Here is a 19,179-nt window from a genome sequence, read left to right as displayed (position 1 = left end):
AATAGTAATCAGTATGACTCAGATCACCAAGATAATGATTTAGATTTATTTGATCAAGAAACATTTAAAACTACACTAAATCAAATGATCGCCATGAGGAATATAATGGAAAAAAAAGCAAAAAAAAATATAGATGAAGCACAAACACGTCAACGTTATTCTTATTCTAAACGTCATAATACGGGTCACATATTCCAAGAAGGTGATAAAGTTTTCGTCAGAAACTTGTGTAGGGATGACCGGGAAAGGTGGTTGGCGTCAGATACCGTGGAATGGTCCATATGAAATAGTATCTATTCACTCTGGGCAATAGGTACATGTGTAGGTACTCAAAAATGAGTTCAAAGTCTTGAAAAAAAAAATTCATTTGAAAAATTTAAAAATGTACAATGAACCCGATGGAAAATAAAACGGAAGAAAAATATGATGCTGACAAGTCTGGAAGCAAAAGTAGCGGCACTGACAGTTTTAAAGATGTCGATAATTTGCAGGTGAAGGATATTGTATATACCAAATCAAAGCTGGATGAGTTGAAAGATAAACAAGTATTTAATCCCGTGACGAAGCCATGGCAGTTGAGACAGAACAAGATTTTAAATCTTAAAATAGAAAAGAATTTGATTTATAAATACCGTGGAAAAATTCTCGGAGAGCCAACAAAAATCATAAATATTATTGGTGATGGTAATTGTCTCTATAGGTCTTTATCTTACTGGATAACCGGAACAGAAGATCATCATTTGAAAATACGAAACTTGATTGCTGAGGTAATATAAAATAATAAATATTATACATCTATGCAATATATATTTAATACAACTGATACATATTATTTCATAATTCATAATTTGCGGAGATATTAATATTGATATTTTGGGTAATTCCAATATTAATAATGAGTATCAAAATATTTTGGCAGCTAATGAATTTATAACATGTATTAATAATTTTACCAGAGTCACTGAATCCTCTAAATCTTGCATCGATCACATATTTATTAAAAATGTTGATACAAATAAAATAAATTCATATATATTAAAATGTGACATAACCGATCATTATGCTACAATATTGATTTTATCTGATATAGTTATTAATAATATAAATACTTGCCAGAATTTAAATATAAATAAGGTAAATTTTAGTCACTTAAACTTATTAATCAGCACAGAAAATTGGTATTCCTCTTTAGATAACGAAAATGTAGACAATATGGTTGATATTTTTAATAATAAAATAACAGAATTCATTTATCACTCTACATTCTCTGTAAATAACTACAAACCTAAAAAAATTATTAAACTAAAAGAGTGGATTACTACCGGAATAATAACTTTAATCCGAAATAGGGAAAAGCTATTTGCCAAATTAAAATCAAGACCCTTTGATATACGTTTTAAACATTTTTATAATATGTATAGAAACTTATTAAATGATTTAATTAGAAAATCTAAACAACTTTATTATCAAAATAAGTTACAAATCGCTCAGTCAAATAATAAACAAGTATGGAAGATTATAAATGAGGTAATTGGAAAATCAAATAAAAGTAAAATATCTAATATAAATAAGATAATAAAGAAAGACGGTTTAATTACCGAATCAAAAAAAGAAATCTGTAATGTGTTAAATGAATTTTATATAAATGTTGGAAATAATTTAGAAATTGAACACGTTAACCATGATACGATAGTTGTTAACGATAGTCAAATCATTAATGAATGTTTATTTTTTAAACCAATCAGTAATGAAGAAATTATAAATCACATTAATAAAATAAAAAATAATACATCTTTTTACGAAAATGAATTATCAAATTACATACTTAAGAACATTTCTAATTCTATATCCTTACCTTTATCAATTATATATAATAAATCTCTACAAACTGGTGTATATCCTCATAATTTAAAAAAATGTATTGTAGTTCCATTATTTAAAGGGGGTGATAAATTATTACCTGGAAATTATCGGCCTATATCATTATCTATAACTCTCTCAAAAATCTTTGAAAAATGCATCAAAAGCAGAATGTTTGATTTTTTAAATAAAAATATTTTTTTTTCTATGCAACAATTTGGGTTTAGACCAGGGTTATCCACTACGGATGCTCTTTTTAATGTTGATAACTTTATAAGAAAAAATATTGATAAAAATTATAAAGTTATGGGTATTTTCCTTGATATACATAAAGCGTTTGATTGTGTTGATCATAATTTATTACTATTAAAATTAGAAAACGCAGGTATTCGTGGATTGCCAAATAATTTATTAAAATCCTTTCTAAGCAATAGAACCCAAAAAGTTAAACTTAATGATCATTATAGTGACACTTTGAAAATATCCTGTGGAGTGCCACAAGGCACAGTACTAGGTCCTTTATTATTCATAATTTTTATAAATGATCTTCTAAATATAAAAACAAATTTGAATACAGAAATATTAAGTTTTGCTGATGACACATCAATTTTAATATCAGAACGAACTATAGATACCTTGTAATCTGAAGCAAATAAAACCCTAGATAATATTAATATTTGGTTTTGCAAAAACAAACTAAAATTAAATTTATCGAAATCTAAATTCATTTTTTTCAATACACAAGATAATAACATTGTAGATACAAATATTATAAAGGTTCATTCTTCAGAATGTAATTCAATTTTGATTAATAAATGTACTCCTAAATGCATTATACTTGAACAAGTAAAAGAATTAAAATATCTTGGCTTAATTATTGATTACAGACTAAAATGGAATAGTCATATTAATTATGTAAACAATATTATATGTAAATTCTTTTTCATATTTAAAGATATAAGATATATTTTTAATAAATCATATAAAAGAATAGTTTTCTTATCCTTGGTACAGTCAATTTATTCGTATGGTATCTCGATATGGGGAGGAACATTTAATATTCATTTATCTAGATTAATAACTACTATAAATTGCATTATTAAATATTTATTAAATTTATCTATGCAAACTAATACTAAATTTATATATAATGAATTAAAAGTTAATAATTTTAATTTTATTTTAAATTTATCTACTCTTATTGTACTTTACAAACATCTCGACAAACATAAACATTTAATTCCCTTCCTAGATCATGATCATGATACAAGATACAGTAATAATATTAATATAAGTCTACCCATTTATAATAAAGTATTTGGTCAAAAAAGTGTTTTGTATAAGGGTCTAAAACTATGTCAAAAATTAAATATTAATGTAAACGATTTTTCTAGTTTGAAGTCATTCAGATGGCATGTTTTACATCTGAATTTAAATTTATAGTTTTCTTCTTTTTTTCCTTTTATCCATACCGTCTTGTTAACATAATAATTATCATTGTTTTTTTATTTTTATTTTACTCTAATTATATTTAGTTACAGTTTATTTTATAAGCAATTTAATTAATGTAATATTTTATATCTCATTTATTATTAAGAATTAAGATAAAGACCACTCCCGCAGCACAAGCTAGGCTTATAGGGGGAAGCGCAATGTATATAAACTTAAGTATTTTTAAAATGTATAAAATTTTCATTGTTGCAATAAATATTATTATTATTATATTATTATTATTAATTCATTCATTAATATACCTATCCATTTCCCCACTTTTTTTTTTTTTTTGAACAAAAAATAATTATTTAAACGATTAAGTTAAATTTAACTATATGGTAAAAAAGTAAAAATTGATTTTTAATGAGTATATGAAAACATAATAAGACTATAGAGTTTTTAAAAATAAACAAAATCTCGGTAGGTATAACAGAATAATTTTTTTTCAAATTTTAGAGTATGTAAAATAAAAATAATGGTACATACTACCTAGCTACTTATAAAACTAAAATAAATTATTTAAGGAAATAAAGGGCTCTAAGAACATAAGATTGACTCGTGTATAGTTAAGAAGAGTAAAATTAAAAATTATTTTTTGTTTTAATCAAAATAAATCCGATGAATAGATTTCAACATAATTTTAAAAATCAAAACATTTTTCTTGAATACAATACATTTACAAAATATGAGTTATTTTTACTTTATTAGATATTTAGATGGTATATTATTTTAGGTAGTGAAGTCAAATGAAAACATTGAAAAGTATGTTGGAGGGAAGAATAAACTTCTTCAATATCTCGAAAAAAATATAGAAAATGACCATAAGTATTAAAATTATTTATTATAAAAATTATATATTTACTAAACCTACACAACTGAAAAATTATAATTAACATTTCTGATTTTTAGGTGTATGGGGAACTGATGTCGAAATATTTGCTGCTGCTTTTTTACTAAAGACATCAATTTATGTTTATTCTACAGTGACAAATAAGTGGCAAATATTTAACAAATATATGGACTTAAACAAAAAAGTCATGACGAATGAAAAGTGCATTTATTTAAGAAACATCAACAATGTACACTATGATGTCGTTATGGATGTATAATTATGTTATTTATTACATAATATGAATATTACATAACTTATTTTATTATATTTATATTTTATATTTTAAAACAATTGAGTAGATTTCAGAAGTGTTGGTAAGGTCAGGTGGGGTAAGAGCCTAATCTGTTTATAAAAAATACAATCTTTCAATTTTAAAGTTGATTTCATGAAGATCACGAAGTTTAATAGTAATTGAATGTTTTATGATGTTGGTTACACTTTAGGATATTAAACACAGCAGTTATACAAAAAGTTAATCAGTTATTTACTCGTATTTTTTTAAATCAACGATAATTCAACTAGTTAACCCGCCTAAATTGCTCAAAATAATTTCAAATTAGGTAAATAAATGTTATTTAACATTTATGACACTATTTAATTTATGAATTATGATAATTGTATTACACAAAAGAGCATTAGCCAATTATGAACTTTCCCCGTGTAAAGTTCCACACGAGTCATGATGACAGATGACGAGACAGTGTGACATGCAGATTTATGGGGAAAGTACGACATGTCTTATTTTGTTAAATAGTTAAAAAGATTTTATAAACATTGTGTGTGATTAAAATATTTATGAGTTACAAATATTCATCTTTAAATATGTAAATAGTTGACAATTAAACTTTGAATGTGTTAACATTATATCAACCAAAACTTAAAATAACTAATACCTATGTATTAACTATACATTCAAAAAACTGATGTCAGTCAAATCTTGATAAAATTAAAATAATTGAATTCTTTCAACGGAATTTCTTAGAAGATTTTTATTGGTTTATGGCACTTGCCCCGGCCAAGGAGTAGCTTGTATCAAACTGTATTAAAGTACCAGTTTGCACTCAAGCCGGTAGCATTTTTTTTTTTTTTTTTGAATAATTTTTTTTTGAAACGAAAAAATTATCAAAACACTTTTTTGAATACAAAATTGAATTCCTGAAACGTTCATTAATGGATGATAAAAAACTATGTTCCACGTAAGAATACAGAAAGATGGTATGATCCATTAAACTGAGATTTTGAAAAATTGGAAAAGGGTATAATAATCACCTGCTACATAACTTGGTTCTTACATAGAGTGGTTATGAACCTCAGGAGATTAATTTTATACCCCCGCGGTTATATAATTGAGGGGATAACAATCGTAAATAATAATATATTAATAAATATAAATAATTAATAAATCCCCCCACCCCATCATTTTTACCTGTTACTGTAGGCGATTATTACCTCCTCCACAAGTAAAAATGTTGGGGGGGTAATAATTTTACCACAGGCGATTTTTACCACAGGTGATTATTACCTCCCTGGTAATAATATTGAAGGGGGGTAATAATCTCCTGCTACTGTAGGCGATTTTTACCACAGGCGATTATTCCCCCCCCCCCCCCCCCGGTAATAATATAGGGGGTAATAATTGCCTGTGACGACGGAAAAGTTAAGATAAATCTTAAACACTTAGGGCCAGTATTACAATCATCGGTATGCTTCGATTACACTTAACCGACTGATAACAGATTTTATTACCGGCCGAATTCGGCCGGTTAGGAGTCGGTTAAATTTAACGGGAGATGGTAATACTGGCCCTTAATATTAAATAACAACTTGAAGAAAGTTTGAGTCATATAGAGTTGGTACATTTAACGAGCAACGAAGTTCACGGGATCAGCTAGTATTATATAAAATGAAACGACACGTTTGTTTATCACCATAGTAAAAAATAAAAAATAATAATATTATAAAGACTACGCTAACCGCTTAGAATCGTTTTTCGTATACAATGGTTAATCATTGTATTCAAATATAACACATCCATTACAACTACTGTACAGCAGAGCGGTACCAACTTGTCCACCTTTTGAAGTAAAAATTCTTTCTTAAGTGTGGGTGGAAAAAAAATCGTAACGTCAAATGAAAGGACACGTTTGTTTATTTATTTAGCAAATCATGCACGGTGGCGGCGGCGCGGCATGCACGTTTATTTTTATTGGATTGATTTTTCTTACTTTCTCCCTAATTCACTTATAATTTCACAGGCCACAATACTTATGAAAGAAGTTTTACTTCCCAAAAGTGTAATATTGGGCTCACACACTCGTATTTTTTTTTTATTTTTAACAATTATTAAAAATGTAGGGTCTATACAAATGTATATATAATACAATTGTGTTACACAACAGAATAAAAATTTGAATCCTAATTGAAATAGATCGTTCATAAAATTGTCTCACCAGTATCACCTAATACTTTGATAGACATGTGCTTAAATTGTTCATTTTATAATTTATTATTATAATTTAATCAGTATTATGGTATCACGATGACATACTAACATGTAATGTAGGTAATAATTTTTAATTCATTAAGTAATATAACATGATATAATATAATAATATATCAATTTATTATGGTTATTACTATTTTTCAATTATATCAATATACTACTACTACTTCATTAAAAAGTATCAAATTACATTGCTTATAGTATATAGTTTATAAGTTAGTATTGTAAACAAACAAAAAAAGGTGAGTAAGTGGATGTCGCTTTGCTGTATAGTAGGTTACAAGTGGGTCACTGTAATGAATGGTGTTAAAATTGAATTCAATGATATAATATTATTGTATAAGAAAAACGATTCTAAGCGAAAACGGTCAGTCAGCTTCACGGGTGCCCGCAGAGAGGAGCTAGTGGGTGCCATTACAAGCACTGGGATTTTTTTTAATGAACAATAAAATCAGTGTATAATAATGTAAATATGTGACTACATGGATATAACATAAATTTAACCTTGCACCCACAGAGCTGATTTTCTGCGGGCACCCATGGTCTATGATATTACTGAGTATATATTTTGATGAAATTATTGTGAATAAAGTAATTTATATATTTACCAATTTATTTGAAACCTTGTTTAAGATTTTCAATTTTTAGCTATAAAAGTTGAACATTTTATACATTTTTAACTACAAAATAATTATTAAATTTTAAATTTGGTAAATTTTGTCAAAATTCGAACTTTAAATGCTTATAGAAAAAAATTGTGCATATGTATTTTTAATATTTTTCAACTGCTATTGTAACAATACATCAGGATCATGCATTAAATTGTCACGCTTTTTTATTAAAGAAATACAATTATATTGATGTTCATCAAAAAAAACTAAAAAAAAATTTAAAACTGCAATGCCCGTAAACAGCCCAAAAAGATTCAACATATTTTCAAAATTGTATGGTGTATAGAAAATGAAAACATAAACATTCAGTAAAATGTTCATGTATCTACAGTTTTTCGTTTTTGAATAACAATAAAATAACGAAACCGCTACATGAGAAATTGAGTGAATATCCAATATTGTAAAAATATGTATTTCAACGTTCATAAAAATATATTATGATTTACTTGTAAACATTTTTTAGATTCTGGAACGATGAATGTATTGATTTTACAATCACGGTTTAGGGCAGTAAAACTGCTTAGATTTTCTTCAACAGTATCTTGTTTGATGGGAAAGTGAATCTAGTTGGTGCATTCAGGAGGTCAAAATTTGAAATTTCCAATAGTTTTCAAAAGCACAGTGAAAAACAAAAGAAAAATTAAGGAAAAACGGGAATTTTTACGCAAAAGCTGTTTTCGAGAAAATTGATTTTGGTTTTTTATATAACTTTAAAACAAATAACCGTAGATACATGCAATTTTCAATGGTTGTTTATGTTTCAATTTTCTATACATAATACATTTTTCAAAATATTTTGATTTGTTATGAACAGTTTAGGGACATTTTCAGTTAACAATTTTTTAGTTTTTTTTTTTTTATTAATTTCAATAAAACTTTATTTTTCGAGTAAAAATACTTGAAAATTTAATACATGGCTCCTACTATATTGTTACAATGACATTTGAAAAATATTAAAAATCCTTAGTCACAGTTTTTTTTTATTAGCATTTAAAGTTCAAAAATTGACAAAATATGTAAAAATCACGAAAATTAGCAAATTATTTTGAGTTAAGAATTCGTAAAATTTTTCTTTTTAAATCTAAGATTTGAAAATGTATTACAAGATTTCACATAATATTGTCTACCTTTATCAAAAAAAAAATGCCTACAAGAACGTCAAATTACATTTTTTTATGAGCGTTTGAAATTCATATTTTTACAACATTTGATATTCACTCGATTTGTCATGTGACGATTTTTTTATTTTATTGTAATTAAAAACGAATGACTGTAGACATTTAAAAATTTCATTGAATGTTTATATTAGAATTTTATATATATGATAGAATTTTGAAATAATTTGACTCTTTTTGAGATGTTTACAGAGATGGTCAGTTTTCAATTTGTTTAGTATTTTTTTCTATAAATATCAATAAAGTTTTATCTGTTGGGCCAAAAAGTGTAAAAGTTTAATACGAGGCTCCTGATATATTGTTACAATTCGAATTTTGAAAAAATTTATTAAATTTTAATTTGAATAATTATTTTGTAGTTAAAAATTTTAAAAATGTCCAAATTTTGTATCTAAGAATTGAAAATTTAGAACAAGCTTCCACGTAGGTAATTAATTCTGTTACGAAAAAATCTAAAAAATACATTAACAGCTTATTTTTATAGTCATTTTAAGTTCAAATTTGGACGAAATTACATATTAAAAACCTTGAATAACTATTTTAGTTATTTTGTTGTGATTGTATAATATATTTCGTGGGCATACTTAAAACTTCTTAAGTATACTATTATATATCTATGATAGTATCACGGTTTTTTGTTGATGTATAACGCGTTGTAAGTACCTAATAGATATTGTGATATGATTAATTTGGAATTTATTATAATTTATAGGTATACCTATTATAGGTCAATTTTTTTTTAATACCATATTATATGATATTATGTCTTATACCTAGACTGACATACCGTTTCCGCTCAGAATCGTTTTTCTTATACAATGATATTATATCATTGAATTCAAATTTAATACCATCCATTATACAGTGACCCACTTCTAATCTACTGTACAGCAGAGCGACATCCACTTACCCACCTTTTTTTTTTTTTGATAAAGGTAGACAAATGTATGAGGAATCTTGCATTACATTTCAAATCTTAGATTTAGAAAGAAAATTTTTATGAATTCTCAACTCAAAATAATTTGCTAATTTTCGTGATTTTTTCAGTATTTTGTCAAGATTTGAACTTTAAATGCTTATAAATAAAAACTGTAACTAAAGATTTTTAATATTTTTGAAATATCAATGTAACAATATAGTCTTGTAAATTACATTTTCAAGCTTTTTTACCAAACAAATAAAGTTTCATTGATATTCATAGAAAAAAACTAATAAATTTGGAAACTGAAAATGTCCCTAAACAGTTCAAAACAAACCAAAATATTTTTAAAATTTTATTGTGTATAGAAAATGCAAATATAAACAACCAGTGAAAATTGCATGTATATACTTTCATTTGTTTTAGAGTTACACCAAATACCAAAATCGATTTTGTGGAACACCGATTTTGGGTAAAAATTCACACTTTTCCCGGCGCTTTTGAAAACCATTGGGAATTTTAAAATTTGACCTCCCGAATGCACCAACTAGATTCACTTTATCAGCGAACAAGATACTTTTGAAGAATATTAAAGCGGTTTTAATACCCCAAACCGTGATGTCAGGCACAAAAAAAAAAAATTAAAATTAAAAATTAAAAAAAAAACACACATCATTGTAAAATTAACATTTTTTCCATTCAGAACCTAAAATAATATTGTGCTGTTCATATTTTTCTCAATTATACCATGTTACACCTATATTATAAACGCATACTCATATATGGGTCATATGACCATCACAATAATGAGAATTAAATATCATTGTAATAGGTAGACTTAATAATTTCTTTCACAACTTGTTTTTAAGTGCTGCAGTAAGTGCAACTCAGCCACACTGGTAGGCAACCCACACACAGCATTTTAATATTTCCCAACTATGGTATAAATATTTTCAGGAAAACAATATAGTTGTCAAAATATTTGAAAAAGTTGCGTAAATAATAAGGAAATATTTTATTTATATTTTTCGGCCAAGAAGTTCACTTTTGAAAAATATTTTGTAAAAAACATTAACAAAACATTTTAATCTTATTTTTTTAAAAAATATTTTCATGGAAACATTATAAAAATATTAAGTCAACATTTTTGTGCAATATTTTATTATTTTATGAGAATAAAATAGTTATACAATATTATTAGTCAAATATTCATTATTCAAGCACTCCAAAATATTTTCAAAATATTATCATTTCCCAAATGCTGTGTGGGAATGTTCAATAATTTCATTTGGTGCTAGCTTGTACCGGATCTGCCCAAATAACCAATTGTTACGGATCTCCAACGATGTTCGTGCACAAATATAATAACGAACACTTCCGAACTAATTATTACTTTCTTTATTTAAACTTGAAAAGAAAACTTACTATACATTTAATGAATTAATATAATGTTTTATAAAATGGTCTGAAAATAATAATGTTCTTGCGAGAATAACAATATATAAATATAATACAATATAAACGTTCATCTACCAATAGAACATACTCCATCAATGGCTTTCCACTTAAACAAGTATTTCAAATTAAAGACCTCGGTAACCTTTATACGTATTCTCTTTCATTTAACCAACATTTATACCATTAGTAGCACGTGCTCTTAAAGTTCTCGGATTTATTAAACGTTACACAAAACATTTCACATCAGTGAACTGTCTTTGTTCCCTCTACTTTACATTAGTACGATCAATTCTCGAATATGGAGTCGTGGTATGGCACCCATACCTTGCACAGCACCAGCATAAGGTACAAAATCGATTCCTAAGCTACTTAGCATTTGTGAGTAAAACTGACGTGTCCCTCCATGACTATGTCCAACTACGTAATATCTCTCCTTTCGCCGCACCGATATAGATGTACACTTTTTAACTTCCCTTCTAAATGGTACTTTCGACGCACCTAATTTACTCGCTGAAATTCCATTCAAAGTTCCTACCCGTGGAATACGAAACCTAGACCAGTTTTATGTTCCCCATCACTCTACTGCCTATGGTTACAATCATACACTTCACAGAATGCTCAGAGTTAACTAATCTAAATGTGCCCTAGTTGTTTTGACTACGTTCTCAGGCGGCTTCTGTTATTCTGTTATTTGTACGCTCTAGTTTTTGTTATAGAGTTCTTATACTTTATTACTGTTAATTATGTTTGTAATTTTGTTTTTCTATTTAATTGTTATTACATACATAATATGTACTATTGTTAACTGCCGATTGGCGTAAAATAAATATAAATAAATAAATAAATATTCTGTCTTACTACTCTAAAATCCAACTGCCACGGCTTGTTATACGAGCCGTGCCTATAGCCAGCGCTTGCCTGGAATTGCTGTAGCAGCAATCCTTCCAGAGAGTCGCCGTCGTACAATATTATTATACAATATTATATTATATCATACAAGCTAATATAACCAGGAGTTCTTAACACAATGGAAACCAATAATATAAATAAACACTAATTTCTACTGTAGACTGTAACCAATGGAAACTGTTTATAAAATAAATAAAATTACAATTTCCAACTTTCATCGTGAGCCCCAAGATTCCTGTTTGAGCACCTCTCTGACATGCAAATTTGGCCAATCCTTTCTTATCACACAGTTAAAGTATTAGAGGAACCACTATTACAAATTTTAAGTTCGTACGTTGAGTAGTTTCTGAGATACAGTGATCAGTGAGTCAGTGGTATTTGGATTTTATATAATATTTAGATATACAATTTACACATTTATTTAAATTAATAGATAACTCAAATGTTAGACAAATACTATTGAAATAGGAACCTTCTCCGTGATATAATCTTTTTGTACATTACCACTGGTAGTGGACATTTATCAGTTGGACTGTTGAAACCCTCCATAATTGTAAACCACGAATTTCCAAAGATATATTTAGCATTACTGCATGCCTTTTTTGTATTGAGAATATATGCATTTGGCACCCATCCGCCAGTTGATCCCCAAGACGCTAAGTTAGCATCAAGCTACAAATAATTAATATATTACTTTAGTTAAGATAATTACAAACATTTACAATTCATTTAGAAATTAAAATTACCAACTAACAGATCATAACTATAATAATGAAATTATTATGTTCACCAGGACTTGGCAACTTCAGTCACTTATTTCGTGATAATTATAATCACAATTATGATTTATATAATTTGTGAATTACGTGGAAAAAAAATAAAAAAAAAGGTTCTTAAACTTTTATGTAATTAATTATTTCCAGTTAATCCATTTAATTACAGATACAAATTAGTTGTAATATGAATTATTCAATGTAACTTTAATGAATATAGAATATATTCTGTTCATTGTCTCCTTATGATCCAACCAATGGAGTAGCTAGGTTCTTGTAATTTATGGTAGATATATACCATGTACTATTAGGTATAGTATTACAGTAAAACTTGCATATTATAATTATTATAATGAACTTTGATAGAAAATTAAAATGAATTAATCGGTTTGGTATTTTCGGAAATCTCTTGAATATTAATCAGTCAGCACTTATCCTATTATATAATATTACAGGATTTATTTAATAGATTTATCAATAGCAATATTTTTTTTCGTCTACGAGTGATTACAATACGAATGTATCTGCGTATTATACAACTCTTGAATGTATCATCATACGTATAATCTATACTTACTGTAAGATTATCATCGAAAGGTATCAAAAATGTTGTATTCCCTTTTAACTCCGTTATACTTGATGTCTTTTTACTTAAATACCAATTCATTTTAATTGTATGGTTTTTTGTTGTTTCACATGGATATATTTTATTATACACCAATTTATATTCTCCCTGTAATAAGAGTAATATATATTATATAGTTATACTTACGAAAATTTCTCAAATATAAATTATACCCATTAATACGTAATCATCGAAAAAATTATTTATGTTAAATAAATCAAGCCGATTATTAATTTACCAGAGGCAAGTTTGGCATGAAATTGTTTTTGGATTGAGAGGATGAAAAAAATAAAATAAAAGCGAACGTTTTAAATATCATTCTGCCTATGATCTTAACAATTATATATGTAGAGTGTTTAATATATTGTGTTCACTGTTCAGCAGTAAGAATAAATAGGTAATAGACATGCGTTATAAAATATATTGATATATTTAGAAAGATTGGAATGCTTGATCTGTAACCTCTAAATATTGCCGGAAATAATTATATAAATATATTTAACAGGAAAAAAGTGATTAAGTTGTTCCGGAAATTATAAAATATTTACATAATTAAATAAATGGTACAAAAGGGACAAAAAAAGTTACTTGTGATTCAATTTACACAAATAAAATCATTTTAAAATTTATAAAAAACAAAAATTACCTATATTATACATATATAATGGGTGTCCAAACCATGGCTCTATTCATAGATACCTGCGATTTTCGTTGTAACTTGTTTAGTTACTATAACAATATTATTATAGGTAGGTATTACTTATTATATTAATAAGTATAATTTTCAATAATTGTAATTATATTTTTCATTATAATATTATGGTGCTATCGCGACTCTTATCTCTGATCACCACTGTTACGTATTATTATGTAGTAAATTCTGGGGGCCTCATCTGTGGATACTAGTTTAGGATTATGTTTGTAGATCGATCTGGAGTCTGGATAAAAAGAAATTACTACACTGCTTTTAGTAACAAGTAACATTTTAATAAATGTATGACGTATACATAAGTAATAATATAATGTTGTGCCTACAGTATGCTAAATGTCTGCCTTACATACAAGTGAGCTTTTGACACGTCACTGTTTAACAATATGCTTATATCCGATTCGCTAATAATTATATCGCGTAAAATGGCTTGATTTAGTACATCACGAATAACAGCAATGTTGTTGTTACTGCACAATATAATGATACTTTTATACAAACAATCGTGGGTCTAGAATGAAAATGTTCTAAATCACATTTTTTTCAAAAGTCACTTTTTAACTAAAATGGTTTTAAAATTCAAAGGCGCATCTTTTAAGCTAACTTCTATGATTATACAATCATTATTGACAATTTTTTTAAAAGTAAAAGGTTCTAAATCGCCAAAAATTAAATTATAAACACAATTGAAAACGTTCAGTTAATGGAACCAAATTATTAACGATACGTTAATATGAAAAGGTTCTAATTAAATTAATCATAATCAATAACAACCTAATAATTATTCTATTTATCCATATTCAACAGAATTTTACGATCGATATACAGATTTCGAAGTTTCATAATTATTATATTGTTTTTTGATCGAAGTTGGTAGCAATGAGAAAGCATTATTCTAAAAAGTATTCAGTTATAATAATAACAATAATAAAAATAATGAATAAGAATGAAAAAGTTCTGAATATTCTAATATTGTAGAACCTTTTCAAGCTGTCGCCGCCACGACGGTAGATAAGTCGTAGGCGCACAGCAACGACGGAACACACACACACACACACACGCACACAACATATTATTTGTTTTTATTTCTATTAAGTTATTATTATTGTTTTTATTTTTGTTTAATTGTGTCAGCTGCGAATTATATAATATGTAGATTATAAGTTAATTATCGCCGCCGCCGCATAGTCTGCGCAATCAATTTAACACGGTCGTCCAGACTTCCAGTCCGTTAATTACTGTTAACGCGAAACCGTCGCAAATCGCCGTTCCGTCTTATGTTATGCGAGCAAGCACGAATCGCCTTTGTAATATAAAATTATATTGTTTACGTGCTGTGATTTGGCTCGAATAGCTAAAAATCACCAATACCCTTTTTGTAATAATATATTATATTGTTAGTGACGCTCTGATAGCCGTTCACATATTTTATTATTTGTTGATAAATACCACCCGCAAATCGTCGTGTTATTTCGAATATTGTTACGTCATAATATTGTCAAGAGTGCGATCGTAATTTTTTCAAACCGTATTTGTAGTGTTATATTATTATTGTTTGGCCATAAGGGCTATATTTAATTACCTTTTAAATTATTGTCTGGCTGGAATGATTAGTGATTCATATTTATTATTTTTTGTTAACTTATTATTGTTATGTGTCAATTATAAAATTATTATACAGGCACAGGTTGTCCAGCTGGCCAGCGGTTCACCGACAAATTGTGAGTTGTTCATTATTATTTGTATTATATACTATTATTATTCTGTAAGGCCGGAAGGGTCATTAATTATTATATTTCATACATTATTGTATTATTGTGTATTATAAAAATAATTATTAAAACAGCAACTTAGTACCTAAACCTCCTGTTATTGAATACTTCAGGCTACCCAGTTGTTCATTAGTTTTAAGCATAACCACACAAGCTACATACATACACATCAACACACCCACCACACACTAGCACTCTTTAGTTTTGCTCGGCAACCCCGTCCACCTCTATTGAGTCGCTATACAGATATAAACACGTACACAGGTCGGTCGGTGTGAGTGCAAATTATTTCTGGTGACCGGGCAACACGCTCTATTGTTGTAACGTTCCCGGCGTCAACATTTTGGTGACCTCGACGTGATCCAACACTATCTTGTTTTATTGCTTATAATTTATATCAATTATTTAGGCCTATATTTCTGTGGTATTTTAATTAGTATAACATTATATATATTTAGTGTTGCATCATTGAACCGTAGTTTATATATATATACATATTTTTAATATTGAAAGGCATTCAATTATTTATTATTCCAATATCTTTTTCAATAAATTTTTACTATTCTAAGCAATATGGTGCTGGATGAGAATGAGCAGAAGGCTCTAACGGTTTTAAAGAGAAAAAGGGGTGTAATAAAGGCTTCTCTCACACGTATTCGTACATTTGTAACCAGGTTTGATCCAACGCAGCAGGCCGTATCGTTACTCGAGTGTAGGCAAGAAGAGCTGCCACAAATCAACCGAAAATTTGATGACGTACAGTCGCAGATAGAGTTGCTTGTTGGGGAGGAAGAGGCTTCTGAGGTAGAAAGGGAAAATTTTGAACAAGATTATTTTGCAATTAGATCTCAGATTCAGGAACTAACTAGCTTGGAAAGGCCTCACAATTCAACAGCAGTCAATGCTTCATTTGCAGCTATGAGCATCCATCGACATCAGTTACCACCTATTCCGCTTCCAAAATTCAGCGGTAACATCCAAGAATGGGCAGCACAGAAATTTTTCTATTTGAGATCATGTTTGGAAGGTCAAGCTTTGGAGCTCGTCCGTTCAATTCCAGTCAGCGATGGAAATTACAAAGCAATCATCTGTCAGCTTATTCAACGTTACGATAATCATAGTCTTGTGGTGCAATCTCATATCCGCTCCATCCTCGACTGCCCTCGAGTAGATGAATCAAGACCTTCTACTTTACAAGGACTATATTCTACAGTTTCCACTCATGTTGCAGCATTAAAATCAATGGGTCAGCCTGTGGACCAGTGGGATGCCTGGCTCATTACAATCGTCACTAGCCGATTAGACAGGAGTACGGCGCATGGATGGCAATTGCATTAGCGCAACTCGAGGCTCCCGAAATACTCGGACTTGGAAATATTTATAGCAAGTCGTTGCACTGACGGTTTGCACATCGACGTGGGAAAGTAGTTGTGAAGTTCAAGCAAAGGGTTCAAGCGCTAAGAAGACTACATTGAACAGTGCAACAAAAAGGGCACTTATTTCTGCAAATACCAAGTCGGCACGTCCATGTCCTTATTGTTCCGAGAGTCATAGGCTGTTCATGTGTGAGCAATTTAAAGGCCTTTCGGTATCGGAACGTCTAAACATGGTGAGAACGTCCCAGCTATGTTTCAACTGCTTAGCACCATTTCATGCTTCGGAAAATTGTAAATCAAAGTATACGTGCTTAAAATGTAAACAGAAGCACAACACGCTCCTGCATTATGAGAACCATACGACTATCGCCAGCAACAACAGGAATAACGACCAATTTGGCGATAACACTCCTACTGCATCAGCACAACACTCAAGTAACATTGCAGCCCTTGCCACAGCAGGAAGAGGTCATGTATTCCTTTCCACAGCATCTGTCCTGGTTGCAGACAACAACGGTCAATTAAGGATATGTCGCGTTATATTGGATAACGGATCGCAAATGAATTTTGTGTCCAAAAATTTCGCCAAGTTGTTGCAACTTCCACGTCATAAAACCATGGTGCCGGTAAGTGGAATTGGAGCCGGTCAGATACAGTCAGTCTCTTGTATATCTGTTAAAGTGACATCTCGTGTAAAACAGTTTGAAGTAGATTTAGTTTGTCATGTATTGCCAGTAGTGGTTGATGGCTTACCTAATTGTCCAAAACCAGCAAGCGGATGGGACATACCAGAAGACCTGATACCGGAGCTGGCTGATCCCTTCTTTGACGTTTCGGGAAAGGTTGACCTACTCATCGGCGGTGGAATGTTCTTCGATCTATTCGAGCCAAAAAGAGTTCGGTTGCCAGCTAGAGGTGTCTGCTTGCAAGATTCAAAGTTTGGTTGGGTAGTAACAGGAGAAATTGGCACTACCTCGCTTTTAGCTACATGCTCTATTGGACAAGCATATGAGGACAAATTTAGAATTCTATGTAAGGATGAGCTTGAGGCATATGGAGCATCATCCAAGTCCAATAAGAAATGCATTGAAGAGCAGAGAGCTCTAAAGCATTTTGAGGAAACCGCGAATCGAGACGAGACGGGCCGGTTTGTGCTGCGACTTCCATTGAAACCTGAAAAATGTAAACTTGGAAGCACGCTAGAGATGGCCACCACTAGATTCCTGAGTGTTGAGCGAAGGCTTCAGAAGGATGAAGAACTGAAGATGCAATATATAAATTTCATGGAGGAATATTTGAAAATGGGCCACATGAAAAAGGTGTGTCAAGATTTAAATCCACCTGAATATGTTTTCTATCTTCCCCACCATCCAATAATTAAATTGTCAAGCCTCACAACGAAGCTGCGAGTCGTTTTTGACGCATCGGCTAAGAGCTCTTCGAATATATCGCTGAATGATGTCCTTATGTGTGGACCGACAGTCCAAGAGGAACTGTTTTCAATTTTGGTAAGATTTCGCAGATATCAGTTTGTTATAACAGCAGATATAGAAAAAATGTTTAGGCAAATAAACGTAGCTTCGGAGGATCAAGATTTTCAGAGAATAGTTTGGCGGTCGCAACCAGATGAAGCGCTACAAATCTATCGCCTCACCACTGTGACCTACGGGACGACAGCAGCATCATTCATGGCCACCAATTGTTCAATATCGTTAGCGGTAGGTGCAAGAGAAAGTCATCCAAGGGTTTCAAGAATCATACAACGTGACTTCTATATGGACGACTTAATGACCGGCGCCGATACAACTGAAGAGTGTTGTCAGCTGCAGCAACAAATTAATATGATCCTTGATTCAGCGAAATTGCCTCTGCGAAAATGGTGCTCAAATTCGCGTAGTGTTCTGAAGCATATCGGAAATTCAAACACTGATCCACTATTTGCATTACGAATTAATGCAGACGATGTAGTTAAGTCTTTAGGATTAAGTTGGAAGCCAGAATTGGACGAATTTCATTTCGTAAATCTGTAGTATTGTATTAATA

The 19,179-nt window shown here is 29.5% G+C and overlaps 3 protein-coding genes across 3 annotated transcripts; 2 read left to right on the top strand and 1 right to left on the bottom strand.

Moving 5' to 3' along the window:
* The first annotated feature begins 6 nt into the window (after positions 1-6).
* On the top strand, positions 7-5,832 carry LOC115034814. Its single transcript, XM_029492278.1, has 2 exons — positions 7-767; positions 4,088-5,832. The coding sequence occupies exons 1-2, from the start codon at positions 390-392 to the stop codon at positions 4,184-4,186; spliced, it is 477 nt and encodes a 158-aa protein (XP_029348138.1). The 5' UTR covers positions 7-389; the 3' UTR covers positions 4,187-5,832.
* Positions 5,833-10,743: 4,911 nt separating this feature from the next.
* On the bottom strand, positions 10,744-13,488 carry LOC115034813. The gene is made up of 2 exons (XM_029492277.1): positions 13,232-13,488; positions 10,744-12,553 (listed from the first exon to the last, which is right to left on the bottom strand). The coding sequence occupies exons 1-2, from the start codon at positions 13,319-13,321 to the stop codon at positions 12,338-12,340; spliced, it is 306 nt and encodes a 101-aa protein (XP_029348137.1). The 5' UTR covers positions 13,322-13,488; the 3' UTR covers positions 10,744-12,337.
* Positions 13,489-17,366: 3,878 nt separating this feature from the next.
* On the top strand, positions 17,367-19,166 carry LOC115034811. Its single transcript, XM_029492275.1, has one exon. It carries the CDS (start codon positions 17,367-17,369, stop codon positions 19,164-19,166), a length of 1,800 nt encoding a protein of 599 aa, XP_029348135.1.
* Positions 19,167-19,179: the final 13 nt, after the last annotated feature.

Source organism: Acyrthosiphon pisum, unplaced genomic scaffold, assembly GCF_005508785.2.
Source record: "Acyrthosiphon pisum isolate AL4f unplaced genomic scaffold, pea_aphid_22Mar2018_4r6ur Scaffold_21141;HRSCAF=23138, whole genome shotgun sequence".
NCBI classification, from domain to species: Eukaryota; Metazoa; Arthropoda; class Insecta; order Hemiptera; family Aphididae; genus Acyrthosiphon; species Acyrthosiphon pisum.
The sequence above is the reverse complement of the archived record's forward strand: the minus strand, read 5'-3'. Positions and strand labels throughout refer to the sequence as shown.